General features: G+C 43.2%; 11 protein-coding genes across 11 annotated transcripts; all 11 read left to right on the forward strand.

Annotated features, from left to right (window-relative positions):
• Nucleotides 1–52: 52 nt before the first annotated feature.
• On the forward strand, nt 53–1237 carry LSM04_009143 (uncharacterized protein; the record flags this gene model as incomplete). Its single annotated transcript, XM_067333835.1, has 2 exons — nt 53–75; nt 217–1237. 2 exons carry the CDS (start codon nt 53–55, stop codon nt 1235–1237), a joined length of 1044 nt encoding a protein of 347 aa, XP_067186491.1.
• Nucleotides 1238–1834: 597 nt separating this feature from the next.
• On the forward strand, nt 1835–4897 carry LSM04_006715 (uncharacterized protein; the record flags this gene model as incomplete). Its single annotated transcript, XM_067333836.1, has 1 exon — nt 1835–4897. The coding sequence occupies one exon, from the start codon at nt 1835–1837 to the stop codon at nt 4895–4897; it is 3063 nt and encodes a 1020-aa protein (XP_067186418.1).
• A 1014-nt stretch (nt 4898–5911) lies between these two features.
• LSM04_003720 (Dual specificity phosphatase) lies at nt 5912–6550 on the forward strand (the record flags this gene model as incomplete). The annotated part of the gene is made up of 1 exon (XM_067333837.1): nt 5912–6550. The coding sequence occupies one exon, from the start codon at nt 5912–5914 to the stop codon at nt 6548–6550; it is 639 nt and encodes a 212-aa protein (XP_067186306.1).
• A 1235-nt stretch (nt 6551–7785) lies between these two features.
• Nucleotides 7786–9213, forward strand: LSM04_008515 (Iron hydrogenase; the record flags this gene model as incomplete). Its single annotated transcript, XM_067333838.1, has 1 exon — nt 7786–9213. The coding sequence occupies one exon, from the start codon at nt 7786–7788 to the stop codon at nt 9211–9213; it is 1428 nt and encodes a 475-aa protein (XP_067186474.1).
• A 592-nt stretch (nt 9214–9805) lies between these two features.
• On the forward strand, nt 9806–11866 carry LSM04_002632 (PDZ domain 6; the record flags this gene model as incomplete). Its single annotated transcript, XM_067333839.1, has 1 exon — nt 9806–11866. The coding sequence occupies one exon, from the start codon at nt 9806–9808 to the stop codon at nt 11864–11866; it is 2061 nt and encodes a 686-aa protein (XP_067186268.1).
• Nucleotides 11867–12223: 357 nt separating this feature from the next.
• On the forward strand, nt 12224–12934 carry LSM04_003838 (PDZ domain; the record flags this gene model as incomplete). The annotated part of the gene is made up of 1 exon (XM_067333841.1): nt 12224–12934. The coding sequence occupies one exon, from the start codon at nt 12224–12226 to the stop codon at nt 12932–12934; it is 711 nt and encodes a 236-aa protein (XP_067186312.1).
• Nucleotides 12935–13464: 530 nt separating this feature from the next.
• On the forward strand, nt 13465–13755 carry LSM04_002738 (uncharacterized protein; the record flags this gene model as incomplete). Its single annotated transcript, XM_067333842.1, has 1 exon — nt 13465–13755. The coding sequence occupies one exon, from the start codon at nt 13465–13467 to the stop codon at nt 13753–13755; it is 291 nt and encodes a 96-aa protein (XP_067186271.1).
• A 257-nt stretch (nt 13756–14012) lies between these two features.
• Nucleotides 14013–14792, forward strand: LSM04_006705 (uncharacterized protein; the record flags this gene model as incomplete). The annotated part of the gene is made up of 1 exon (XM_067333843.1): nt 14013–14792. One exon carries the CDS (start codon nt 14013–14015, stop codon nt 14790–14792), a length of 780 nt encoding a protein of 259 aa, XP_067186417.1.
• A 275-nt stretch (nt 14793–15067) lies between these two features.
• LSM04_004206 (uncharacterized protein) lies at nt 15068–15919 on the forward strand (the record flags this gene model as incomplete). The annotated part of the gene is made up of 1 exon (XM_067333844.1): nt 15068–15919. One exon carries the CDS (start codon nt 15068–15070, stop codon nt 15917–15919), a length of 852 nt encoding a protein of 283 aa, XP_067186326.1.
• A 272-nt stretch (nt 15920–16191) lies between these two features.
• Nucleotides 16192–16896, forward strand: LSM04_004359 (Protein-tyrosine phosphatase-like; the record flags this gene model as incomplete). Its single annotated transcript, XM_067333845.1, has 1 exon — nt 16192–16896. The coding sequence occupies one exon, from the start codon at nt 16192–16194 to the stop codon at nt 16894–16896; it is 705 nt and encodes a 234-aa protein (XP_067186331.1).
• A 905-nt stretch (nt 16897–17801) lies between these two features.
• Nucleotides 17802–18101, forward strand: LSM04_004296 (Actin-related protein 2/3 complex subunit 5; the record flags this gene model as incomplete). The annotated part of the gene is made up of 1 exon (XM_067333846.1): nt 17802–18101. The coding sequence occupies one exon, from the start codon at nt 17802–17804 to the stop codon at nt 18099–18101; it is 300 nt and encodes a 99-aa protein (XP_067186328.1).
• Nucleotides 18102–24139: the final 6038 nt, after the last annotated feature.

Genomic DNA, 24139 nt, shown 5'->3' on the forward strand with positions numbered 1-24139 from the left:
TTTTTTTTCTTATTCGACCATCTTTATTTTAGAGAAAAAATAAAACAAACTCATGAACTCTGCAAACGGGATGGAGTTTGACCTCTTGCGGCATATGCAACTCTCCTAAGTAAAGGATGACAATCAGTTGACAAGGGGGGAAAAACAGACTTTAGTAGAACAGCGACGTCGAGAAATCGATGAGGCTTAGTATATTGCCCACCGTCTCCGGGATAGAGTTAGTCGCCTTCGTGAGCAGTTCGCTGTTCGTGGTCGAGCACCAAAACCAAATTCGTGTACGCGTGATACTGTAAGTGGGTATGGACTCTTTTGGTTTGGAAAGGGAAAATATGAAGATGATACACTAGCTGAAAAAGATGTTCAATATCAACATCAAGAGCAAAGAGAGCAAAACAATGATATCTCTGAAGCAGATGATATTCCTGATGAAGAGCGTTATAAAGTATGGCGTCCTGTTGAAGCTCCACCTAGGCCTAGAGGTTGGTCTAGGAATGTGTCACTTGTACCTGCCAATGAGGATGAACATCCTCATTTAAATAATGGAAACCTTTTTTTATCTGAAACTACACCTGGCCCAAAGAGAAAGAAAACTACTTTAGCACCACCGTGGGCAGAACATTACGAGGTGGAAAGTAATGTTCTCCGAAGTTGTGAAAATCGTGCCGAGAAACATCATCATGATTTGTTTGAACGTGGAATACTTCCCCGTGGTGAAAATGGTATTGATGGTATTCTACAGTATGCACGGAATGCTCAAGATTTAGTGCTCTCACTGCAAGAATTGCGGATGCTGGAGGATCGTCGCCAGGAGCAACGCATGTTAAAAGCAGCATTGGATGAGCAACCTATTGACAAGAGACGTCGTATATTGGCAGAATACGAAAAAGAACTTGTTCACATTTATGTCCCGACGATGCAACACATTCTCACTGATGTTTTCCATCAGCCTCTGAGTGAACAACCACCCATGATTGAGGATGCTTCAGTAGACGAAGAAAAAGAAGAAAGAGAAAATGCACACCGAGAAAAGGTTCCGCAGCGGCACTTCAGGCAAAGAGTAGAAACTCCAGAGATATGTGCTAAACAGTCAAGGCAGGCTTGGTTAGCCGCGTGGGAAGAACATAAGCGAAATCTTGCTTCTACTTCTACTGCTAATAATACTGATGCTGTTGCTAACAAATGGGGCAGATATCATACAGTGGGAACGCCTTCGACCCCGTCGATAGTGCAGAACTGACCATCTGGTACATCTTGGGATAACAATATTAAGATGGGGCAACATCGTCATACTACACATCCGCAGTTCCGTGACAAACCGAATATGAAACGTGGTGAAACTATTATGGGACTTAAAAAGAGTTATTCAACTTCCATGTGATTTCTTATATTTATTTTTTCTGATTTGCATACATATACAAGTGCAGATTATTATTGTCATTATCGTTGTAAAATATCCCCTAAACCACCTTTTAGTCAAGGTGGTGGGGTGGTGGGGAGGATCACTCTATTATTATTATTATTATTATTATTATTATTATTATTATTATTATTATTATTATTATTATTATTTATTTATTTATTTTTCGTTGCTTTATCGTTGGTTCCGAGATCAAGTGGGAGTAAAGGTGGAGAAGAGAGGGAGAGGCTGAACTAGTTAAATCTTCTTCTATGGCTACAGAAGAGGTTGGTTTTTTTTATTGATTTGTTGTCTTTTGTTTTTCAGGTTTTTCTACTACCTCTTTTTTTTTCTACTTTATATAACTTTATTTTCTTTCTTTCTTTTTCTTTTTTTTTTTCTTTTTTTATTTCTTCTTATTTTCAGGAAGGGGGTCCCATGCTGAGAAAGCCGCTGGGAACCAGAAAACGCCCCTTCTTCTTGAGGCGTTTCGTGCGGGCAGGTGTTGACTGTGCGACTGGCGCTGGAGACGATGTGGGTCTCATTATGCACGCTGACTGCCACGATGATGTGCTTTCCCGAACTGCGCTCACAACAAGTGCAGAGCTTGTGCAGCAGTCACCCGAGGCACTTTTAAACAACGCCAATCGTCCTCTCCTTGTGCCTCTTCTGCAGTTGTTACACCGACGTGGATTATTAAATAAAGACCGTGTACGAAAAGAGGTTGTACGATTTCTTGTACCATCTGTGCATCGTGATTATTTATCATGGTTATGGGGCGACACTCTGGAGTCTACAGGGTTAGTGGAGGAGAGTAATATTTCAGCGTTACGCTCTCTCCCTCCCTTTGCTTGGAGGGCAACTATTGAACAGGGAAAACCAACTGAACCAAGTGAGTTATTGCACTACTGGCATCAAGTACTCTTTGCACTCTCTGCTAATGCTGTTTTTGCAGATGTTAGTTTTTTTGATGAGGGTCATAGAGAACTTTTATCTATTATACAAGACTATTATAGCGATGTTGTACGTCTACAAAGGGTTTTACCCTTATTAGATGAAACTATCGTTATAACTCGTATGCCTCCTGTATTTGTACGTAAACTACGCAAGTTTTACGTAGAACGATATCGTCTTTTACAATACGCAGAACTTTTTCGTGCTATAGTTGATGGTGAAGAACTTGTTATGCCAATTTATGGTACCGCATTACTTAATGATGCAGAGGTCTTTGAGTATTATATAACTATACCAGGTCGCCGTGAATCTGGAATAGAACGTGATGAAAGGTGGTCCTCAACGCTTGCGTATGCGATGTTTGCGTTTTCAAGATTATTTCGCCAACAAAAATGGCAAGGAAGTGGAGTAGATGTAGTGGTAACTCGACCTGCTACACTCTTTATGAACGTCTGCGTTTTTGCTAAAAATGATAACGCAGAAGGTGAACGCTTTCGAGAAGCCATTTTAGCTGTAATGCGTGTATTTTATACCCAGTATGGAAATGGGAGTAAAAAGTTAAAAACTGGAAATAATTCCCTTCTTGCATATGATGTTTTACGAATTCTCCGTGATACCGGGGTCGATAGTATGTTGGCCAAATGCAAACGTCTACATTTTGGTCCTATACGTGGACTTTTAGATATTTGCACTTTGGCTGTTGTAACAGAGATATTTCTCTGTGGTGAGGCTAAAACTGAGAGAAAATATTCTCACGATTACTTTGATTTTGAAGAATTGGAAATTCTTCTTAGTTCACGCAAAAACATCGGTACTGAAATGTACAATGCTGTAAAAAACCATAGCTTTCACCGGTTTGCTGCTCGTTATGGAGTTCTGAATTTAGGTCCTCGTATAAAAAGGATACTTGAAGAAGTTATACAATCAACTTCATCATTACATCGTTATACTAGTGAATTGTCAAGGTGGGTAACATTTGTTGGATGGCCACTACGTTTGACTATGCAGGATATTCCATCAAGAAAGGAACTGGTACTGCTGAAACAGAAGAGCTTAAGTGAGAAGACAGGGGAATATTGGCAATGTGGATGTCAATACATGAACCATGTACGTCTAAAAAGTCTTTCTTGTATTGGATGTGTCTCACGGGATTTAGTAGAACACCAATGGATTTGTCCAAATTGTTCATGGATTTCTTCGTCTGGCGATTACGTTGATATTTGTTTAAGATGCCGTCATCCTCATCCTAATCCCCAAGCACATGTCATACATGAGGAACTAATTGATCCGTCAAAGAAGAGTCAAACAAATTCTCTAATTTGGTATTGTAACTTATGTTCATCTTACTCACCTTTTGTTTGTGATGGTACAGAACCGGTGCAGAAGTGCGTTGATTGTGGTAACGTTGGTAATGGTTGGTCGGTAAGTTATTTCAATTGGCAATGTGGGTGTGGAGAGATTAACTCTCCTTTTAGACGCTGGTGCTACGCATGCAGTGTGAGGCGTCAACACGCGTGCTGTCAGTGTCTTACCTGCAAACAGCCCTGTACACTTTCCCCGCGGGGGTCAATAGCAGAAGATTGCTCTGGCAGTTCTTCTTCTTGTTCGTCGTGCGGTGAACCACACCCGCGTGAGACTGCAGCGTGGCAACGTCGACTCCTGCGCTGTCCACTCTGCCACGCCCTCACCAGTACTGAAACTACTACAAATAGGACTATGACTAACAGTAGTTCTAGTTTTACTGGGGATGTTCATACTATTACTAATACTGGAACTGTGTGTGCACAGTGCTTTCAGTCGTTGACGGTTCTTCGTCAGTTTTTGGCGCTGCAGCCCGACTGGCCGTGGCGGTGTCACTCGTGTGGCAGCCGACAGCACATACGTGACAGCGATGGTGCACTAATAACAATGAAGGCGACGACGACAGAAGAAACAGAAGCACTGACGGTTACAGAGAACTGCGGAAGTTGCGGGACTATTCGCCTTGATCCAGTCTTGTTTGACAGACATGCCACGTGGTCGTGTAAGAAGTGCGGTGAGCGGGCGGTGCGTGGATTTAATTGCCATCATTGTCTTTCCCTTCATCCTGCTATTCCTGAAACGGAGGTACATGCCTGGCGTTGTGTGACTTGTTTAACCCTAAATAGCAGCTGGAATGATGTTTGTCAACGTCACGACTGCGGAGTGCGGAGGTCCGTGGACTCTACCGCATTACCGTACGCACCGTGGCGATGTTGTAGCTGTGGGGAATACAGCCGAACAATGCAAATTCCACAGTGTGAACACTGCGGTGCTATCAGGGGAGTGACATTACCAGCAACACCAGCATCAATAGTAATAAAAGGAGTATCGGCATACAATGTTGCTGAAAGACGTACACAACGGCTTGCAGAAGTGGAGAAGCAACTTCTAAACGCAGCTGCTCTTTCGTTTGAATGTGACCAAAAAAATGAGGATGGGTCTAGGGTGAATGCAGAGAATAACCTAACTGATGAATGGACGCAATTTTTTGCAGATGGAGTGCGGCTTGCCATACCTCTCGGGTGATACCAAGCCGTTATGGTGTTGTTGTTTTTATTATTCTTGGGCATGTCAGTTAAAAGAAGAGAAGAAGTGCGAGTCACTCTGCACTTTTAATGAAAATATTGATCTCTACTGACTGAAAAGGGTTTCTTCTTTCTCTCTCGATCCCGCTCTCTATTTTTTTTTTCCTTTCTGTTTTTCTTTCCCTCTAATTTGTTTTCTATTTTTTTTTTTGTTGTTCCCTCTCTTTCTTTCTTTCTTTCTTTCTTTTTCTTTTTTTTTACACTGTAGAACGCACACCAGGTAGTAGGGTGGAACAGAAAACACAACTTCTAAAGGAAAGTTTTTTTTTTTTCGTTGCTTTTTTTTTCTTTGTGTGCGCTGTGGGGGTGGTGTGTCTGGCTGGAAAGTATTTTGGTTTGAGAGTGCTGACACGTAGGGATTGTGTAGTATCATAGGAGATTGTGGGAAGTAAAGGTAAGGGAACAACAGGGAAAGTAGGAGAAAGCAAAAAAAAAAATTCAGGGAGACCGACCCTTACCACTCATTGCTCTTCATACAACCAAGGTAGGCTAATTGTCATCCATTCTAGTATATTGGACCCCCACCAACGCCCACATACGGGGGTGTATATACTTATATTTCATCAATAGGATAGATTCAATCCCTTATTGCCCGTTGGTATATATATATATATATATATATAAGCCATCGGTGTCGTGGTTTTTTAAATCCTTGTTTGTACCTTTCTGAAAAAATATTATTCCAAGGTGAAAAAAAAAAAAAAACACTGTGACGAGCGAAAAAAAAAGGAAACAATTAAGATACCAGCGGGTACACGACGAAAGGGCTAATCAAGGTAGATTTTTTTACTTTGACGTGCTTTATCTCCTTCTTTTATCAAGGTTGAGCTTTAAATTGGATAGAAAAAAATAAAGAAGAACATCAGAGAATACAGACTCAGGTTACGTTGTCTTTTGTAGGTTTTTTTTTCGTTTATTATCTATTTATTATTTGACGCTGTATCTGTGCTGGATAATGTCACGTTGCCGAGAGAAGATGGCCAAGAATCGTCTTCCAGCATTTAATTTGGAGCTTGTACAACGGCACTCAGAGGTGTGTATGGAAAATGAAGATGATGAGGTATGCAATGCGGCTCAGTGTTACCCTATGACTGACATTAATGAGATGGTTTCTATTGGATCGTGGCGTGATGCTGCGAATGAAGAGTTGCTTCGTCAACACCGCATTACTCACGTATTAAATGTCGCACGTGAGTTGATACCTAAGGAAGAGCTTCATCGTATGGAGTCCATACACTTTGTTAAAAGTAAATGTATACCTCTTAGTGATAGTCTTAATGAGGAGTTAGAACAACACTTTGATGAGGCTTTTGAGTTTATTCGCAATGCGACTCATAATGGTAGAGTTTTGGTTCACTGTCGTCGAGGAATATCTCGTAGTGCGGCCATCGTTATTGCATACATGATGGCTTCCGAAGGTCAATCATTTCGAACTGCCTTTGAAAACGTGTATAGGAAGCGTCCCTGTATATCCCTTAATTTGTCCTTTATTCAGCGGTTGGAGGATTACGAAAACCATCTCCGATCAATGCACCTGAATGACACCCATGAACACGGTAAGGGTGAGGGAAATCCCCCTAGTAACTGTATTTAGCTGCAATGCGAAAAGGTACCCATCTTGTTGAAGCCATAAAGAACGCAGTTAGAGGTACGGTGTGAGTTTTTAGAAGATAATGGCATGCGAAAATCTGAAGAAAAGAAGAATAAGAATATAGAGAGTGGCGTTTTTATATTGTCTACTTTTTTCTCTATCTTTTGCCGATGTTTTTTTTTTTTATGATCAAGTGCGAGTATCCGCTAGCTCTCGTTATTTTATTCTTCTTTTCTGTTTTTCTTTTGTTTCTTTCTTCCGCCGTTTTCGTTTTTTTTTTTTTTCTCAGCACCTGGTGTTATTTTATTTCGTTACCTGCTGTTTTTCCTTTTTGTTTTGTTGCTGCATTGTTTCATTCTAGGAGGCAGCGGAGAAAACGGTTGAGTATTACGTTGCTCCTCTTTTTTTTTCGTGCTAGAGTCTACTTGTGTTTGTGTTTGTGTACGTGTGAATGTGGGTGTATGTATGATGGTTATTAGGGGAGTCGTTGTAGGTTGGGAGATTCTTTTTTCTTCTGTGTTTTATTATTTATTCTGAGAATTTTCCTATTAGCTACATTGCGTCTCTTTCTTTTCTTTGTATTTTTCTGCCCTGTATCTCCCACTGGTGTTTTGTGACAAGGAAAAGTACAAGAAGTTTTGAACCCATATATATATATACGTGTCTGCGACTATATGTGTCTATGCGTGTGTGTAACCGAAAGGTGAAGAGTGGGGAAGAGAGAGAGAAAAAAAAGCACTATTTTCCATCCCTTGTTTTCATTTTCAGGGAACAGAGGTGTAGGATTGGTATTGACAACTCTGATTATACTCTTTTGCAAACTGAATATCACGGATGATGGGTTGTGCGCATATGTTTTTTTCTTTTGTATTGCTGCTCCTTGTGATTTTTTGATTTTTTGTAGCAATGTAACTCCTTTTTATTTTACCTTTTAATTTGTATTGTGTGTATGTTAGTGGGCTTTGGGTTTCGCATGTGAGTGATGTGCTCGACTGTCTGTTTCTCGTCTTTTTTCTTCTTCTGTTACCTCTCAATCTTTCTTCCTCTGATTTTTTCCAACCGCTTTGCCCTCTGTGATGGTCTTTGAAAGAAGTGGATTTTCTCTAAAGACCTTTCGGAGTTGTTGTCTCTTTCTTTGTTTTTTTTAGTTTTTTACCATCATGTTTTTTTTTCTCTGTCTTTTTCTTTTATTCTTCCATTTTATTGTTGCTGTTGTGTTCGATTGTGTAACACAGAAAATGTCAGCCAATGACTTTTCTGCATCCCTTATGTTGGCAGGGATGGACTACATTGCCCCATCAGAGGCTTGTACCCTTCCAACAACACTACAGCAAAGCGGAGACGGCAGTGTTCGTCGATACAGCTCTTCTAATGAAGTGGTGAAGATAACTCTTCAGGATTGTTTGGCATGTAGTGGATGTGTAACAACGGCAGAAGCTATTCTTGTGAGTTCGCAAAGCCGAGAAGAAATTTTAAAAGCTCGTACCGCTGATGTTAGTCGACCTTTTTTAGTTTCCATTAGTGATCAATCAGCTTCGTCTATTGCTGCTTTTTTAAAGATTGAAACGTACAAGGTTTTTCATATTTTAAGTGGTTTCTTTCGTACTGTCTTACAGGTACAATACGTTATTGACCTTCGTTGGGCACAACTCGTCTCTGTTGAAAAGACTGCTGAAGAGTATTGTCGTCGAATGCGAGAGGAGAAAGATAGACTTCCAATGATAGTTTCTGCGTGCCCTGGGTGGGTTTGCTATTGCGAGAAACAAGGCGCTGCAATCCTCCCACTTCTCTGTTCGGTAATGTCACCGCAGGGAATCGCGGGTTGCTATGCAAAGTCACACAACCCACATTTATGCCACATCTCTGTACAACCCTGCTTTGATAGAAAACTGGAGGCGGCACGAGATGCGTTTTCTGAAAGTGGTGAACGCTATACAGACTTTGTTCTTAGCACACAAGAAGTGCTTGATTGGATGCTGGAAATAGATCCATCATTACCTTGGGATAACCAGCTGGACTCGGATTTCGAGTCATTCACTATGCCGCCATTACAGGAGTCTAATCGAAAAATTGCAGCGGCCATGGAGGGAAGTGGGGGATATCACCGTTTTGCAATGTACTACGCATCACGTGAGCTGCACCACACTGAACTTGTACCGGATGATATTCACTACGAGATGAAGAGGAACTCCAATTACCATCTAGCTACAAGTTCTTGTAACTCTGGTGAGGTTTATTGCGTCGCATACGGGTTCCAAAACATACAGAATATCGTACGTGGAATGAAACGTAAATTAGCTTCTGTTGCACCATACACTTTTATTGAACTAATGGCGTGCCCTGACGGTTGTCTTAATGGAGGTGGTCAAGTAAGACGCAAGGATGTGGCTTCCACTACAGAGACAATTTCTAATGTGAGAGATGCTTTTGGAAATTATTTATTTTCACAAATTCACGAAAGGAATTTCAAAATAAACTCAGAGAAATTACATGCCGTTGGCCATTCTAACGAGGAAAATAAGGAACGACTTTGCTTTTCTTTGAATGCCTTTAGAGAACTGGAGAAGAGCGTTGGTGCATCGCTCTGGAGCTGTGTTTTTCACGACCGCCAGAAGGAGTTTGAGACAACATTAAACAATGGTGGTGTTCACAGTCTTAAATGGTAAGGTGTGTTGTTATGAGTTCCTACCGTTCCCACTGCTATTATAGGCGTAACCATTTTCTCCAATGGTATGAACTCGAAAAGAATGGATTATCTACGATCAAAAAAAAAAAAAAAAACACCGATTTTCTTACTATTTTTCTTTTTTTTTTCTATGACTTGTATTTTTGGAAGCGTTGCTGGAGCGGAAATGTGGGAGAAAATAAATACAGGGAGTTAAAAGGATACTGGATGCAGCAAGCGAAATCAAGAGGTTTTGCATTCTTTTTTTTTTTGGCCTTTACTTCTCTTTCTTTAATTCTGTGGAGTTATACGACCGTTTATTTTTCTTACTGGCAACAGTTTTAGAGAGTTTTGCCTTTTGCAAATCACCCCTAGATCTTGTTCTTTCTTTTTTCCTTTGTTCTCCTCTCTCCTATAATATGTGTATGATATTATTTCTTTCATTATCGGATGATGTGGTAATACGCAAGCAGAACGAGTAAGCGTGAGTAATAGGGGGTGATAAAATCCATTATATATATAATATATATATATATATATATATATTATATATTACAAAGTATCACTAGTATTAGAGTATTTGGGAACATATAATGTTAGGGCTTGGTGCTCATTTTCTCTTGGCACTCTTGTGGATATTTGCTTTGTATCCCAGTAAAAGCGAGGCAATTGATACTTCTCAAAGATGCCACATTGATTCAAACCTCCATTGGGGAAGGGCAACTTCTCGTGGCAAATGGATGGACATAACATACAACATAGTTTATCACAAAGGTCTTTGTGAGGCTGATAAAGGAAATTGTGTGTTAGACGCCACCATTAACGGTATAAACCAAACTCTTGGGGGAAGTAAGGGAAGCATTATCTTTGAAAATATTGCTTTGGTGCGCTTTAACTTGACATCTGATAGCAAAGGGAAAAATATTTTTTTCTCTGAACTATGCTGGAGTTCATTCGATTGTACCACACTATGCTCTTATGAGTTACTTGGTACCACTTCTTCATGCGTCGTTAAAAATATCGGAGTCCACCTCATAATAATATTTATCGTTTTGGTCCCTTTGGCTATATGTTTGGTTTTACTGTATATTTATTCTGCACGCCTCAAACTAGGAAAACAAAAAAAGGTAACAGAGATAAATGACAACCACCAACATCAAGCATTGCCACGTAGCATACTCAAAAAGCAAAGAGATTCATTATCAAATACCACATTAGTTCATATTAAGCCACCCTATAATGGTAACGATGCATCCACACATCTTGTTCAAGCTTCTCCTGCGACTGTGGAAATCCCCTGTGATCAGAGTGAAATACGTGTTTTAGCGGAAGAACACCCTGTGCAAAAAGGAATCCTGAAGAAAGGTTCCTCAGACTCATTTCCAAGCGCTCTCTTATACACAGATCATCTCCTTCAGGATCAACAACGTGAGAGTCTGCTTACAGATGGAACACTACCAGAAAATATCATCTCAGATACCCAAGTGAACGATGGAACAATAAATACTCTGGGCAAAAGGGTAGTTCTTGGGCGGGAGATGTCTGAATTGCACGACATCGACGGGTTTTCCAGGCATGCGATGGATAGAGCTGAAGAAGTTGCCCGACTGGAAGTGGAGAGGGCTGAAGAAGCTGCTGAGCTTGTACAATGTATTACTTGGAATAATGTTTTGGGCATATATGCGGCTGAACAGAGAGCTTTTTCTGAGTTGATGGAGGCTGAAGAATCAGCTAGGCTTGAGGTGGACGATGCTGAAGGGATAGCAAGGTGTGATGTCGAGGAGGCAGCGTGGTATGATGTTGAGGGCATAGCCTTGCGTGATGTTGAGATGGCTGACACTTTAACGAGCAATGAAACACCTTTGTCTGATAATCTGGTTGTTAAAAGCGAAGATGCTAATAATCCTCGAATGGTGGTTGATGTGATAAAGGTGGAGTGCATCGAAAGAGCGCGCATAGTTGCTGGTGAAAGACAATCAATGCTTCGTCTAGAAGCACAAAGAAAGGTTGATTGGTATTTTTCTGTATCACGTCGTTTTTGTCGCAAAATAATGCAATTTGAATCAGAGGAAGAAATTGCACGTGATGTTCTTATTGATGAAGAGGAATCTGACCGCGATTCCATATTCGCTAAGTTTACAGAACAGCGCCTGATTTTAAAAATGATGGACGAGACGACGGAGGTGGAAGAACGAATGTTGTCGGCTTCTAAGTGGTACAATAATGAATACAAGTGGAGAATGCTGAAAATGGCAAAACCGCCTCCCAATGTAGCCACACCTGTGCCTTTTATTGGCTTTTCATTAGCAGAATTTCGTGGTGAGTCGTTCTTAAAGGTAGGTGGTCTTTATGAGAATGGTCCCGCGTATCAAGCGGGAATACGCATTGGGGATATTCTTTTGGAAATCGAAGGTATGCGTGTTACATCCATTAATGAGGCTAGACGGGCTGTTTCAAAATATTGTCGTGTGGCTGAGTTAACAGATATGACACTTAAACGATCTGATGGAACAATGTACAACGTATCTCTTTGGATCATGACAGCAGAATCACGTTTTAAAGATGAACCTTATTTTTTCGATCTTGATTCTCACACACGCTACCAACGACAGTGGCGAACTGATCAAGTGGTAAAAACCCCCGAGAAATCTTGAGTTTCTTTTTTGTTTTTAGTCCTTCCTTTTTTTTGTTGTTGTTTTTGACGAATTTCTCTGTTTCGCAGTGACATTTCTATTCGTTCGTATTTGTTTATATATATATATATATATATATATATGTTGCTGTGGTTGTGATCCTTGACGCACCATATATGTTTTTTTTTTGATCTTATGTGGACCTTCTTTTTATTGATACTCTGCTTTAAATGCCTTAATTATTCTATTAGTTTTTTATTTATTTGGTTTCTACCTAAAGAACACAAGAGTCTCTGGTTTCTTGTCACGCAAGTGTGAGGAGGGATATAAGCAACTAATATTGAGGTATAAGTTTTATTCGCTCTCTATCTGCAGGAAATGTCTTCTAAAGAGGTGACTCGAGTATTTGGCTGGGGTCTGGTGGTGTTTGTCATTTGGCTTCTTCTTCGTATTTGGAGACGAGTGATGAAACGTCGCAGTGAAAGTGCCGTACCATTGCATCCGCGTGTCACTGTAACAGGGAAAGGGAATGAAAAAAGCACTGACCGACCCAATAAAGACGTAAGACGCGAGGTCGCTCATACTATTCCAGCTGATAATAAGGAAAAGCAACAAAAACAAAAGAGTCCAGTGAAATCTATGCGAAGAAGGGATTTGAACAAAAATGGAGAGACAGTTGAGAAAGAGAATGAAGAGAATGAAGTTAATGAAAGAATGGAACTTGCGTCAGCTGCGCCTTTTCTTGGTTTTTCACTTGTGGATAACGTCACGGACGGTGTTCTGGTTGTTGACGGTATCTTCCGGGATGGTCCCGCCGACAATGTGGGTATTCACATTGATGATGAATTGATAAAGATTAATGGTGTGGACGTGAATGGAATGGAACATGTGCGAGAGCTCGTTCGTATGTACTGTGTTCCTGGTAAAAGCACACCATTTGTGTTTCGACACTCTGATGGTGTACCATTTGAGGTTGAGTTGGGAGTCATGACAGCAGAAAGACGCTTTAGCAAGACTAAGTGTTACTACGATCCCACACAACACGATGTTATGGAGAGCGATCGTGAGAAGAATGAATGTAGGTCATGACGTAGCCTACGTTGATATATTTATATTCCTGTTTTTTTTTTCCTTTTCTACTTTTCAGGGGTTGAAAATACCATGATCCTTATTCAGTATTTGATTTGCAAGTAGCGTACCATGTGAAAATATACGTGTTCTCTCAAAATAAAAAAAAAAGACGAAGAAAAGGTGGGAGACGTATAAAGAAAAAATAAAAAAAAGGAAATTATTTTTCATGGCGTTGTGAATACCATCACAAAAGATGTCTACCATCTTTATCATACATTTGGAGTATTATCCTAATGTACATTGTTATACTCCTTACCTTTCCTTTGCATGTGTTTTTGGCTTCAATGTGTGACTTTTTTTTGTATGTTTTATTCAATAAATGGGTCGACAGAAGGATTCCCCTATATATTATATATATTTTATGTACGTATGCATGCATACATACAGAATTATGTATTTTCGAATAAGATGTTTTTTTTTTTTTTTTGGTTATCCCTTTATCTTTTTCATTCGATAATAATAGGAGGAAGAGAATTTTCTCTTCCATAATGCCCCGTGCGTACTACAAACCTTTCACTGTGTACGAGGAGGCAGTGGGTTTTCATGGCGCAAAGCGAAATGCATATATCTGTTGTGCGCTGCTTTTTGGCGGGTTAATTTTCAAGTTCGCCGTACTATCGCAATATTCAACAGTGACTAATCATAGTGATTCTTTGTCCCTTGAGGACAATCCACAATATCAAATGATGATGGCAGAAAGAATGGAGCTAGCGGGAAATCTTGCATCACGTGAGGCTATGCAAAGAGTATTAATGGCGCGACGTGCACCACCAGCATAGCAAAAATAACTGATGTTTATCAATTTGTATTTCTTTTTTTTTTCTTCCTCTCGTATTATTATTTTTCCCCTAATGGTATAAATATAAATATATATGTGTTTGTGTATATGTCTCTTTTTTCCTCCTGTTTAATCACAAACGCAAATGCTCGCATGTACGTGGTTCATTATTTTTTGAGTTATCAAATATAGTGTGTAGAAAGAGGACACACATACGGATACACAAATATACTTATTTTCTACGCAAATATAGGATTAATGCGTTCACGCGATATTTGCACTGCGGCATTCTACGATGATGTAGAGCGCATCAAGCAAATTGTACATGCTTCTATTCAAGGCGGCGATGAGGAGGAGGAAGAGGAACAGGATCTCGCCGCTGAAGATGAAGATGAAATGGAAGAAGAGCGTCTTTTTCTTCGACGTTTAGAAAAACTAGAAAAACGACGGGAAATGATAGCAGCTCTGCTTACCACTCCGGGCTTGCTCCACACCCTTGAAACGGGTGAGCAGTATGGCTTTCTCTTTCGTGTGGAGGAGCGAGAAAAGGTCGGTGGTCTTCAGCAGCAGTTTAAAGTGAGCCGACGTAGTCAGTATATGGCAGCTCCGCTTCACTGGGCCGTTCTTGGTCGATCACACCATGCAGTGGAGTTTCTTATTAAAAGTGGTGTCGATGTACTACAGGAGGTTCCTGAGTTTCCAAAGGTTACTGCCGATTTTATTTGTCAGTGTAATAAGTCTTTTGAGACGGCGAGAATACTGGAAAAGGTGGTTGCGGTACGCCAACAACGTCTGCAGAATGAGGAAAAGAAGAGGCTTAAGTTGCTGGAGTCTCTTGAGAATAAGAAGCGGGAACGTGAGCGACAGGCTGCGTTGGAAGGACGAGGGGAGGAAGATGAAGAAGAAGCCGAAGGTGAAGTTGAAGACGCGGGTGGAGGAGGGATGAAGGACGGGGATGATGGCGTTGTTTCTGCTCATGAAGATGACGCTGACGATGGTATGGATGAGGAAGATCCAGCATATGATGATGAGCATTAGCGAGGGAAAACTTGCACCATGTAAAGAATGAATTGATTTTCACGTTAGTTTAAATGATTTTTGCGTGCATCACAAGATGTTGTCTTTCCTTTATTTTTCTTTTTTGGTATTCTATTGTTTCCTTCTTTCTTTCTTCTTTTCTTTCTCTTTCTATCTATCTATCCATTCTGTTATTATTATTATTATTATTATTATTATTATTATTATTATTATTATTTTCCTTGTTCTAGTAATTTGTATCTGTCTGGGGAGGAGGAATAAAGTGGGGTTGATTAATGCAGGAACATGAGCAGCTGCTGGAAGAGTACAGGGGTCTACAAGCCAACCTGGAAGAAGCGCTGGAGCTTCAGCAAAGCAACCAAACTGATGATGAAGTAGATGCACTTATAGAGGAAATTAGAAATGAGCTGCGTGCTACTGTTACATCTCTCAACGCCCTTGAAGTAATTGAAGAGACACCAGGACTGACGAAAAACGTAGATTCTGATTCTATTCAGGTTATTTTTTACGAGGGAATCGCACCTTATGAGGTGCATTTTGATGAACTGGCATGGTACAGTTGTGTCATTACAGAAGTTATAAAACCTGAAACTCCACTAGAGCGAATTCGTTACAGAGCGTGGATATTAGGTTACAATATAGAAGAAGTAGTATGCAGTGAGCAACTCCGTGTTTGGCAGCCGCAAACAGCAGAGGGTGAGGGTTCTCTGCGATCTGGTGTTGCTTGTCATGCGATTGATCCTTCTACGGGGAAGTTCCGTTCAGCAAAGGTGGAACGCCTTACTTTGGATAACACTGTTATTGTAGCTTTTGACAATGTGGTGAATGGCGCAGATGAGGGTACTGCAGGTAATAATGCCATTGATGGTTCGACTCAAGTTGTTGTAAAAGAAGTACCGTTGTCTCATGTACGTGTGGGTCGTTTTTACGAACAATTGCGTAAGAGGCTGACACTAACACCAGAAGAGCGTGCAAAACGTCGTGCTGAAAACTTGGAACGTAAACGGATGCGTACACAGGCGAAGCGTCAGCTAGAGGCTGATGTGGCAGCACAGAACGCAAATGACTGGCAAAGACTTGTTAGTGATATGGGAGTAGGCGGTGGTCCCAAGAAGCGAAGACGGTGAGGGATCATTATTTGTTTTTTTTCTATTGCTACTAACGTAAAAATGAAATAAATAAATGAAAAAGGAATATTCTTTTCTTACGTCTTGTATTAGACTTGATAATAGTAATATTATACCATTTTCTGTTTTGTTCTGCCTTGACTTTCTCTCTTTTTTTCTCCCCATTTCCCTTTCTCACATTATTATCTCGTTTTATTCACACTATAACTAAATAATTCATTGTTTTAGTGGTTTCCATATTATTTTCCTTTATTCTAAATAAAATACATAACATGTTAAAGAAGGCATACCTGCTGGCCTACAATGGTTCAATGTTGGCTGGATGGACGGTGATCCTCACCAAGGTGCTCAAACATCTGTTATCTGGTGGAGATGTGAAGGAGGTGTATCCGCTTATTGCCAAACTCCTCATCATTTTCCAGAGTGGTGCCGTTATGGAGGTACTACACGCAATGCTTGGTCTGGTGAACAGTTCCGTGGCTACAACATTCCTACAGGTATTATCGCGGGTTCTCGTTGTATTCGGAACACTGGAGATTGGCCCAACCGCCGCACGTGAGAGTCCTTTTTTCACCCAGATGGTCACAGCATGGTCCTTTTCGGAGCTTATTCGCTACTCATACTACGGTTTAAATCTTCTGAATGTAAAGTGCCAACCACTCACATGGCTGCGGTACTCCGCCTTTACTGTGCTTTACCCAATTGGTATCAGCGGAGAGATTGGATGCTTTTATAAGGCACTACCATACATAAAAGAAAATAAGCCGTGGACGGTGGAGATGCCTAACCGATACAACTTTACCTTCTCATACTACCATACAGTATGGTTCATTCTCCTTGGTCTTTACCCAATCGGAAGCTATACCTTGTACTCTTACATGCTGGGTCAGCGACGGAAAGTGCTCGGGGCCAACGCAGCAGCGGGGAAAAAAGAAGTAACGAACGGGAGTAACAAATCCATGAAGCAAAAACAGTAAGAAGGAAGAAAGAAAAACAGACAACGGGAAAGAAAAAACCTTAAAGCAGTGTGAATAGTGACAAGAGATGATATCATTTTTTTTTTTTGAATTCTTCAAGAGTAAAAATGGGAATATGAAACGAAAACAACGTTGTATTGAGGTGACAACTACTTCATGGGAAAGCAGGATAGATGCGCAAATGCATCTTCGGAAGTGCATCTACTACTACTACTGGCATGAGTATATTTACCAATACCTAATAGAAGTTGTAGCCCCAAGAGGGCATTACAGCTTATTTCTTTATTACCCTTTTGCCAATAGGCAAGAAATGAAAAACATTGCTTTCCCAGAAGCAGTAGCGTGAGAAAATATAGCATGAACAAAATGATATGAGGAAAAAAAAAAAGATAACAAAAAACTGGTCACGTTTTTATGGAAGTAATTGCCCTCTCTCTAGATTTTTTTAAATTGATGCAGTGGAGGGTAAATGGTTTTCTGCTATTTTTTTGTTCCAATAAAGGTGAAAAAAAAAACTCTCAGTAGGGGATGAAAGGGAAGGTACCAAATATAACAAAAGTAGTAGAAAAACTATTTCCATATGTGCCAATTCCAACCAATTAAAAAATAAAAAAGAACCATAATATCATCTCAATGAACAGCTTAAAGATAAGTAACACCTTTTCAACTTTCATCACTCTCTTTCCCTATCTACCTATCTACCTCTTTTGCTCACCCACCCTTACCTTCAAACAGCGACATCTTCTAGGATTTCACATTTGGTGAGGACTCGCCAAAAGAGAACAGTAAATTTCATATCGAATCCAAATTATAGTACACAGTTAGACGCGAAGATCTACCTGTTGCTACAAATAAGTGACCCTTGTTCTTCCTTTGCTTACTAGAAAAATATTCTCCTAAAAGGTATGTCACGCATAGCACCGCTTCTAGACAAGGTCACGACCGTCCCATTTCCCAACCTCACTTTCCCATACGTACGTAACATCGCTTCTGAGCTTGTAACGCTTGGTGGATCAGACGCCGCCATTGAACAGGAGCTTACCGCTCTAAATAGCCAACAACAGGATACGTTAATGAAAGTACTCTACCGCTGCCTCGAGCATGATAGTAAATCTAGTTCTACCTATTTTCGTTGGCATGCAAAATTATATTCTCTAGCAGGAGTTGGATCAATCACACGCGTCCTAACAGACCGAAAGACATAAAAAGCTTTAAAAAAATTCACCATGGGGAAGTACAAAAAGAATAAAACATGTATCCATATTTGTTATGAGAACTCCAAAAGAAAAAAAAATTCTGTATATATCACACGTGGCCCTTGCTTTCTCTCCTTTTTTTTTTGTTTTTGCGCTGACTTCGCTTGCTGTTGAACTAGATCTTTACAAGCACTCAAGCGACAAGAAGCAACCAATGGCCACCCCCAAGAGCACCCCTGCAAAGCGCAGCAAGAGCATGAAGAAGTCACACCGCAAGCCCAAGCGCTCGTGGTCTGTGTACATCAACCGCTCCCTCAAGTCGATCAATAAGCAGATGTCGATGTCCAGCCGGACAATGAAGATTGTGAACTCCTTCGTGAACGACGTCTTTGAGCGCATTGCAAACGAGGCTGCCACGCTTGTCCGCGTCAACAAGAAGCGCACACTGGGTGCACGCGAGCTGCAGACAGCAGTGCGTCTCGTGCTCCCTGCGGACCTGGCGAAGCACGCAATGGCAGAGGGCACCAAGGCTGTGTCGCACGCGTCCAGCTAGACACCGATGCATGCCCCTGTGGGTTAGATATATCTTTTTTTTTTTGTTTGATTTTCTTCATTCTGCACTGACCCTCCTTTCTTCATCGTGGGAGGTCTCTAGACAAGAGGACCCTGCACGGTGCCGCACTGCCACCTCTGTGGTGACCTGCGGAACATAGATCCAAACTGAATATGTGTCTGTGTGTGTGTGTGTTTTCAACTGCCACTGTTGTTGTCTTTGGTGATGCTACTCCAGGACCTCTCTCTTTGCACATATACACATGGCCCTTGCTTTCTCTCCTTTTTTTTGTTTTTGCGCTGACTTCGCTTGCTGTTGAACTAGATCTTTACAAGCACTCAAGCGACAAGAAGCAACCAATGGCCACCCCCAAGAGCACCCCTGCAAAGCGCAGCAAGAGCATGAAGAAGTCACACCGCAAGCCCAAGCGCTCGTGGTCTGTGTACATCAACCGCTCCCTCAAGTCGATCAATAAGCAGATGTCGATGTCCAGCCGGACAATGAAGATTGTGAACTCCTTCGTGAACGACGTCTTTGAGCGCATTGCAAACGAGGCTGCCACGCTTGTCCGCGTCAACAAGAAGCGCACACTGGGTGCACGCGAGCTGCAGACAGCAGTGCGTCTCGTGCTCCCTGCGGACCTGGCGAAGCACGCAATGGCAGAGGGCACCAAGGCTGTGTCGCACGCGTCCAGCTAGACACCGATGCATGCCCCCTGTGGGTTAGATATATCTTTTTTTTTTTTTGTTTGATTTTCTTCATTCTGCACTGACCCTCCTTTCTTCATCGTGGGAGGTCTCTAGACAAGAGGACCCTGCACGGTGCCGCACTGCCACCTCTGTGGTGACCTGCGGAACATAGATCCAAACTGAATATGTGTCTGTGTGTGTGTGTGTTTTCAACTGCCACTGTTGTTGTCTTTGGTGATGCTACTCCAGGACCTCTCTCTTTGCACATATACACATGGCCCTTGCTTTCTCTCCTTTTTTTTTGTTTTTGCGCTGACTTCGCTTGCTGTTGAACTAGATCTTTACAAGCACTCAAGCGACAAGAAGCAACCAATGGCCACCCCCAAGAGCACCCCTGCAAAGCGCAGCAAGAGCATGAAGAAGTCACACCGCAAGCCCAAGCGCTCGTGGTCTGTGTACATCAACCGCTCCCTCAAGTCGATCAATAAGCAGATGTCGATGTCCAGCCGGACAATGAAGATTGTGAACTCCTTCGTGAACGACGTCTTTGAGCGCATTGCAAACGAGGCTGCCACGCTTGTCCGCGTCAACAAGAAGCGCACACTGGGTGCACGCGAGCTGCAGACAGCAGTGCGTCTCGTGCTCCCTGCGGACCTGGCGAAGCACGCAATGGCAGAGGGCACCAAGGCTGTGTCGCACGCGTCCAGCTAGACACCGATGCATGCCCCCTGTGGGTTAGATATATCTTTTTTTTTTTTTGTTTGATTTTCTTCATTCTGCACTGACCCTCCTTTCTTCATCGTGGGAGGTCTCTAGACAAGAGGACCCTGCACGGTGCCGCACTGCCACCTCTGTGGTGACCTGCGGAACATAGATCCAAACTGAATGTGTGTCTGTGTGTGTGTGTGTGTGTGTGTGTGTGTGTGTGTTTTCAACTGCCACTGTTGTTGTCTTTGGTGATGCTACTCCAGGACCTCTCTCTTTGCACATATACACATGGCCCTTGCTTTCTCTCCTTTTTTTTTGTTTTTGCGCTGACTTCGCTTGCTGTTGAACTAGATCTTTACAAGCACTCAAGCGACAAGAAGCAACCAATGGCCACCCCCAAGAGCACCCCTGCAAAGCGCAGCAAGAGCATGAAGAAGTCACACCGCAAGCCCAAGCGCTCGTGGTCTGTGTACATCAACCGCTCCCTCAAGTCGATCAATAAGCAGATGTCGATGTCCAGCCGGACAATGAAGATTGTGAACTCCTTCGTGAACGACGTCTTTGAGCGCATTGCAAACGAGGCTGCCACGCTTGTCCGCGTCAACAAGAAGCGCACACTGGGTGCACGCGAGCTGCAGACAGCAGTGCGTCTCGTGCTCCCTGCGGACCTGGCGAAGCACGCAATGGCAGAGGGCACCAAGGCTGTGTCGCACGCGTCCAGCTAGACACCGATGCATGCCCCCTGTGGGTTAGATATATCTTTTTTTTTTTTTGTTTGATTTTCTTCATTCTGCACTGACCCTCCTTTCTTCATCGTGGGAGGTCTCTAGACAAGAGGACCCTGCACGGTGCCGCACTGCCACCTCTGTGGTGACCTGCGGAACATAGATCCAAACTGAATGTGTGTCGTGTGTGTGTGTGTGTGTGTGTGTGTGTGTGTGTTTTCAACTGCCACTGTTGTTGTCTTTGGTGATGCTACTCCAGGACCTCTCTCTTTGCACATATACACATGGCCCTTGCTTTCTCTCCTTTTTTTTGTTTTTGCGCTGACTTCGCTTGCTGTTGAACTAGATCTTTACAAGCACTCAAGCGACAAGAAGCAACCAATGGCCACCCCCAAGAGCACCCCTGCAAAGCGCAGCAAGAGCATGAAGAAGTCACACCGCAAGCCCAAGCGCTCGTGGTCTGTGTACATCAACCGCTCCCTCAAGTCGATCAATAAGCAGATGTCGATGTCCAGCCGGACAATGAAGATTGTGAACTCCTTCGTGAACGACGTCTTTGAGCGCATTGCAAACGAGGCTGCCACGCTTGTCCGCGTCAACAAGAAGCGCACACTGGGTGCACGCGAGCTGCAGACAGCAGTGCGTCTCGTGCTCCCTGCGGACCTGGCGAAGCACGCAATGGCAGAGGGCACCAAGGCTGTGTCGCACGCGTCCAGCTAGACACCGATGCATGCCCCCTGTGGGTTAGATATATCTTTTTTTTTTTTGTTTGATTTTCTTCATTCTGCACTGACCCTCCTTTCTTCATCGTGGGAGGTCTCTAGACAAGAGGACCCTGCACGGTGCCGCACTGCCACCTCTGTGGTGACCTGCGGAACATAGATCCAAACTGAATGTGTGTCTGTGTGTGTGTGTGTGTGTGTGTGTGTGTGTGTGTGTGTGTGTTTTCAACTGCCACTGTTGTTGTCTTTGGTGATGCTACTCCAGGACCTCTCTCTTTGCACATATACACATGGCCCTTGCTTTCTCTCCTTTTTTTTTTTGTTTTTGCGCTGACTTCGCTTGCTGTTGAACTAGATCTTTACAAGCACTCAAGCGACAAGAAGCAACCAATGGCCACCCCCAAGAGCACCCCTGCAAAGCGCAGCAAGAGCATGAAGAAGTCACACCGCAAGCCCAAGCGCTCGTGGTCTGTGTACATCAACCGCTCCCTCAAGTCGATCAATAAGCAGATGTCGATGTCCAGCCGGACAATGAAGATTGTGAACTCCTTCGTGAACGACGTCTTTGAGCGCATTGCAAACGAGGCTGCCACGCTTGTCCGCGTCAACAAGAAGCGCACACTGGGTGCACGCGAGCTGCAGACAGCAGTGCGTCTCGTGCTCCCTGCGGACCTGGCGAAGCACGCAATGGCAGAGGGCACCAAGGCTGTGTCGCACGCGTCCAGCTAGACACCGATGCATGCCCCCTGTGGGTTAGATATATCTTTTTTTTTTTTTGTTTGATTTTCTTCATTCTGCACTGACCCTCCTTTCTTCATCGTGGGAGGTCTCTAGACAAGAGGACCCTGCACGGTGCCGCACTGCCACCTCTGTGGTGACCTGCGGAACATAGATCCAAACTGAATGTGTGTGTGTGTGTGTGTGTGTGTTTTCAACTGCCACTGTTGTTGTCTTTGGTGATGCTACTCCAGGACCTCTCTCTTTGCACATATACACATGGCCCTTGCTTTCTCTCCTTTTTTTTTTTGTTTTTGCGCTGACTTCGCTTGCTGTTGAACTAGATCTTTACAAGCACTCAAGCGACAAGAAGCAACCAATGGCCACCCCCAAGAGCACCCCTGCAAAGCGCAGCAAGAGCATGAAGAAGTCACACCGCAAGCCCAAGCGCTCGTGGTCTGTGTACATCAACCGCTCCCTCAAGTCGATCAATAAGCAGATGTCGATGTCCAGCCGGACAATGAAGATTGTGAACTCCTTCGTGAACGACGTCTTTGAGCGCATTGCAAACGAGGCTGCCACGCTTGTCCGCGTCAACAAGAAGCGCACACTGGGTGCACGCGAGCTGCAGACAGCAGTGCGTCTCGTGCTCCCTGCGGACCTGGCGAAGCACGCAATGGCAGAGGGCACCAAGGCTGTGTCGCACGCGTCCAGCTAGACACCGATGCATGCCCCTGTGGGTTAGATATATCTTTTTTTTTTTGTTTGATTTTCTTCATTCTGCACTGACCCTCCTTTCTTCATCGTGGGAGGTCTCTAGACAAGAGGACCCTGCACGGTGCCGCACTGCCACCTCTGTGGTGACCTGCGGAACATAGATCCAAACTGAATGTGTGTCTGTGTGTGTGTGTGTGTTTTCAACTGCCACTGTTGTTGTCTTTGGTGATGCTACTCCAGGACCTCTCTCTTTGCACATATACACATGGCCCTTGCTTTCTCTCCTTTTTTTTTTTGTTTTTGCGCTGACTTCGCTTGCTGTTGAACTAGATCTTTACAAGCACTCAAGCGACAAGAAGCAACCAATGGCCACCCCCAAGAGCACCCCTGCAAAGCGCAGCAAGAGCATGAAGAAGTCACACCGCAAGCCCAAGCGCTCGTGGTCTGTGTACATCAACCGCTCCCTCAAGTCGATCAATAAGCAGATGTCGATGTCCAGCCGGACAATGAAGATTGTGAACTCCTTCGTGAACGACGTCTTTGAGCGCATTGCAAACGAGGCTGCCACGCTTGTCCGCGTCAACAAGAAGCGCACACTGGGTGCACGCGAGCTGCAGACAGCAGTGCGTCTCGTGCTCCCTGCGGACCTGGCGAAGCACGCAATGGCAGAGGGCACCAAGGCTGTGTCGCACGCGTCCAGCTAGACACCGATGCATGCCCCCTGTGGGTTAGATATATCTTTTTTTTTTTTGTTTGATTTTCTTCATTCTGCACTGACCCTCCTTTCTTCATCGTGGGAGGTCTCTAGACAAGAGGACCCTGCACGGTGCCGCACTGCCACCTCTGTGGTGACCTGCGGAACATAGATCCAAACTGAATTGAATGTGTGTGTGTGTGTGTGTGTGTGTGTTTTCAACTGCCACTGTTGTTGTCTTTGGTGATGCTACTCCAGGACCTCTCTCTTTGCACATATACACATGGCCCTTGCTTTCTCTCCTTTTTTTTTGTTTTTGCGCTGACTTCGCTTGCTGTTGAACTAGATCTTTACAAGCACTCAAGCGACAAGAAGCAACCAATGGCCACCCCCAAGAGCACCCCTGCAAAGCGCAGCAAGAGCATGAAGAAGTCACACCGCAAGCCCAAGCGCTCGTGGTCTGTGTACATCAACCGCTCCCTCAAGTCGATCAATAAGCAGATGTCGATGTCCAGCCGGACA

The sequence above is a fragment of the Trypanosoma melophagium genome (assembly GCF_022059095.1).
Source record: "Trypanosoma melophagium isolate St. Kilda chromosome Unknown ctg7segment1, whole genome shotgun sequence".
Classification (NCBI taxonomy): domain Eukaryota; phylum Euglenozoa; class Kinetoplastea; order Trypanosomatida; family Trypanosomatidae; genus Trypanosoma; species Trypanosoma melophagium.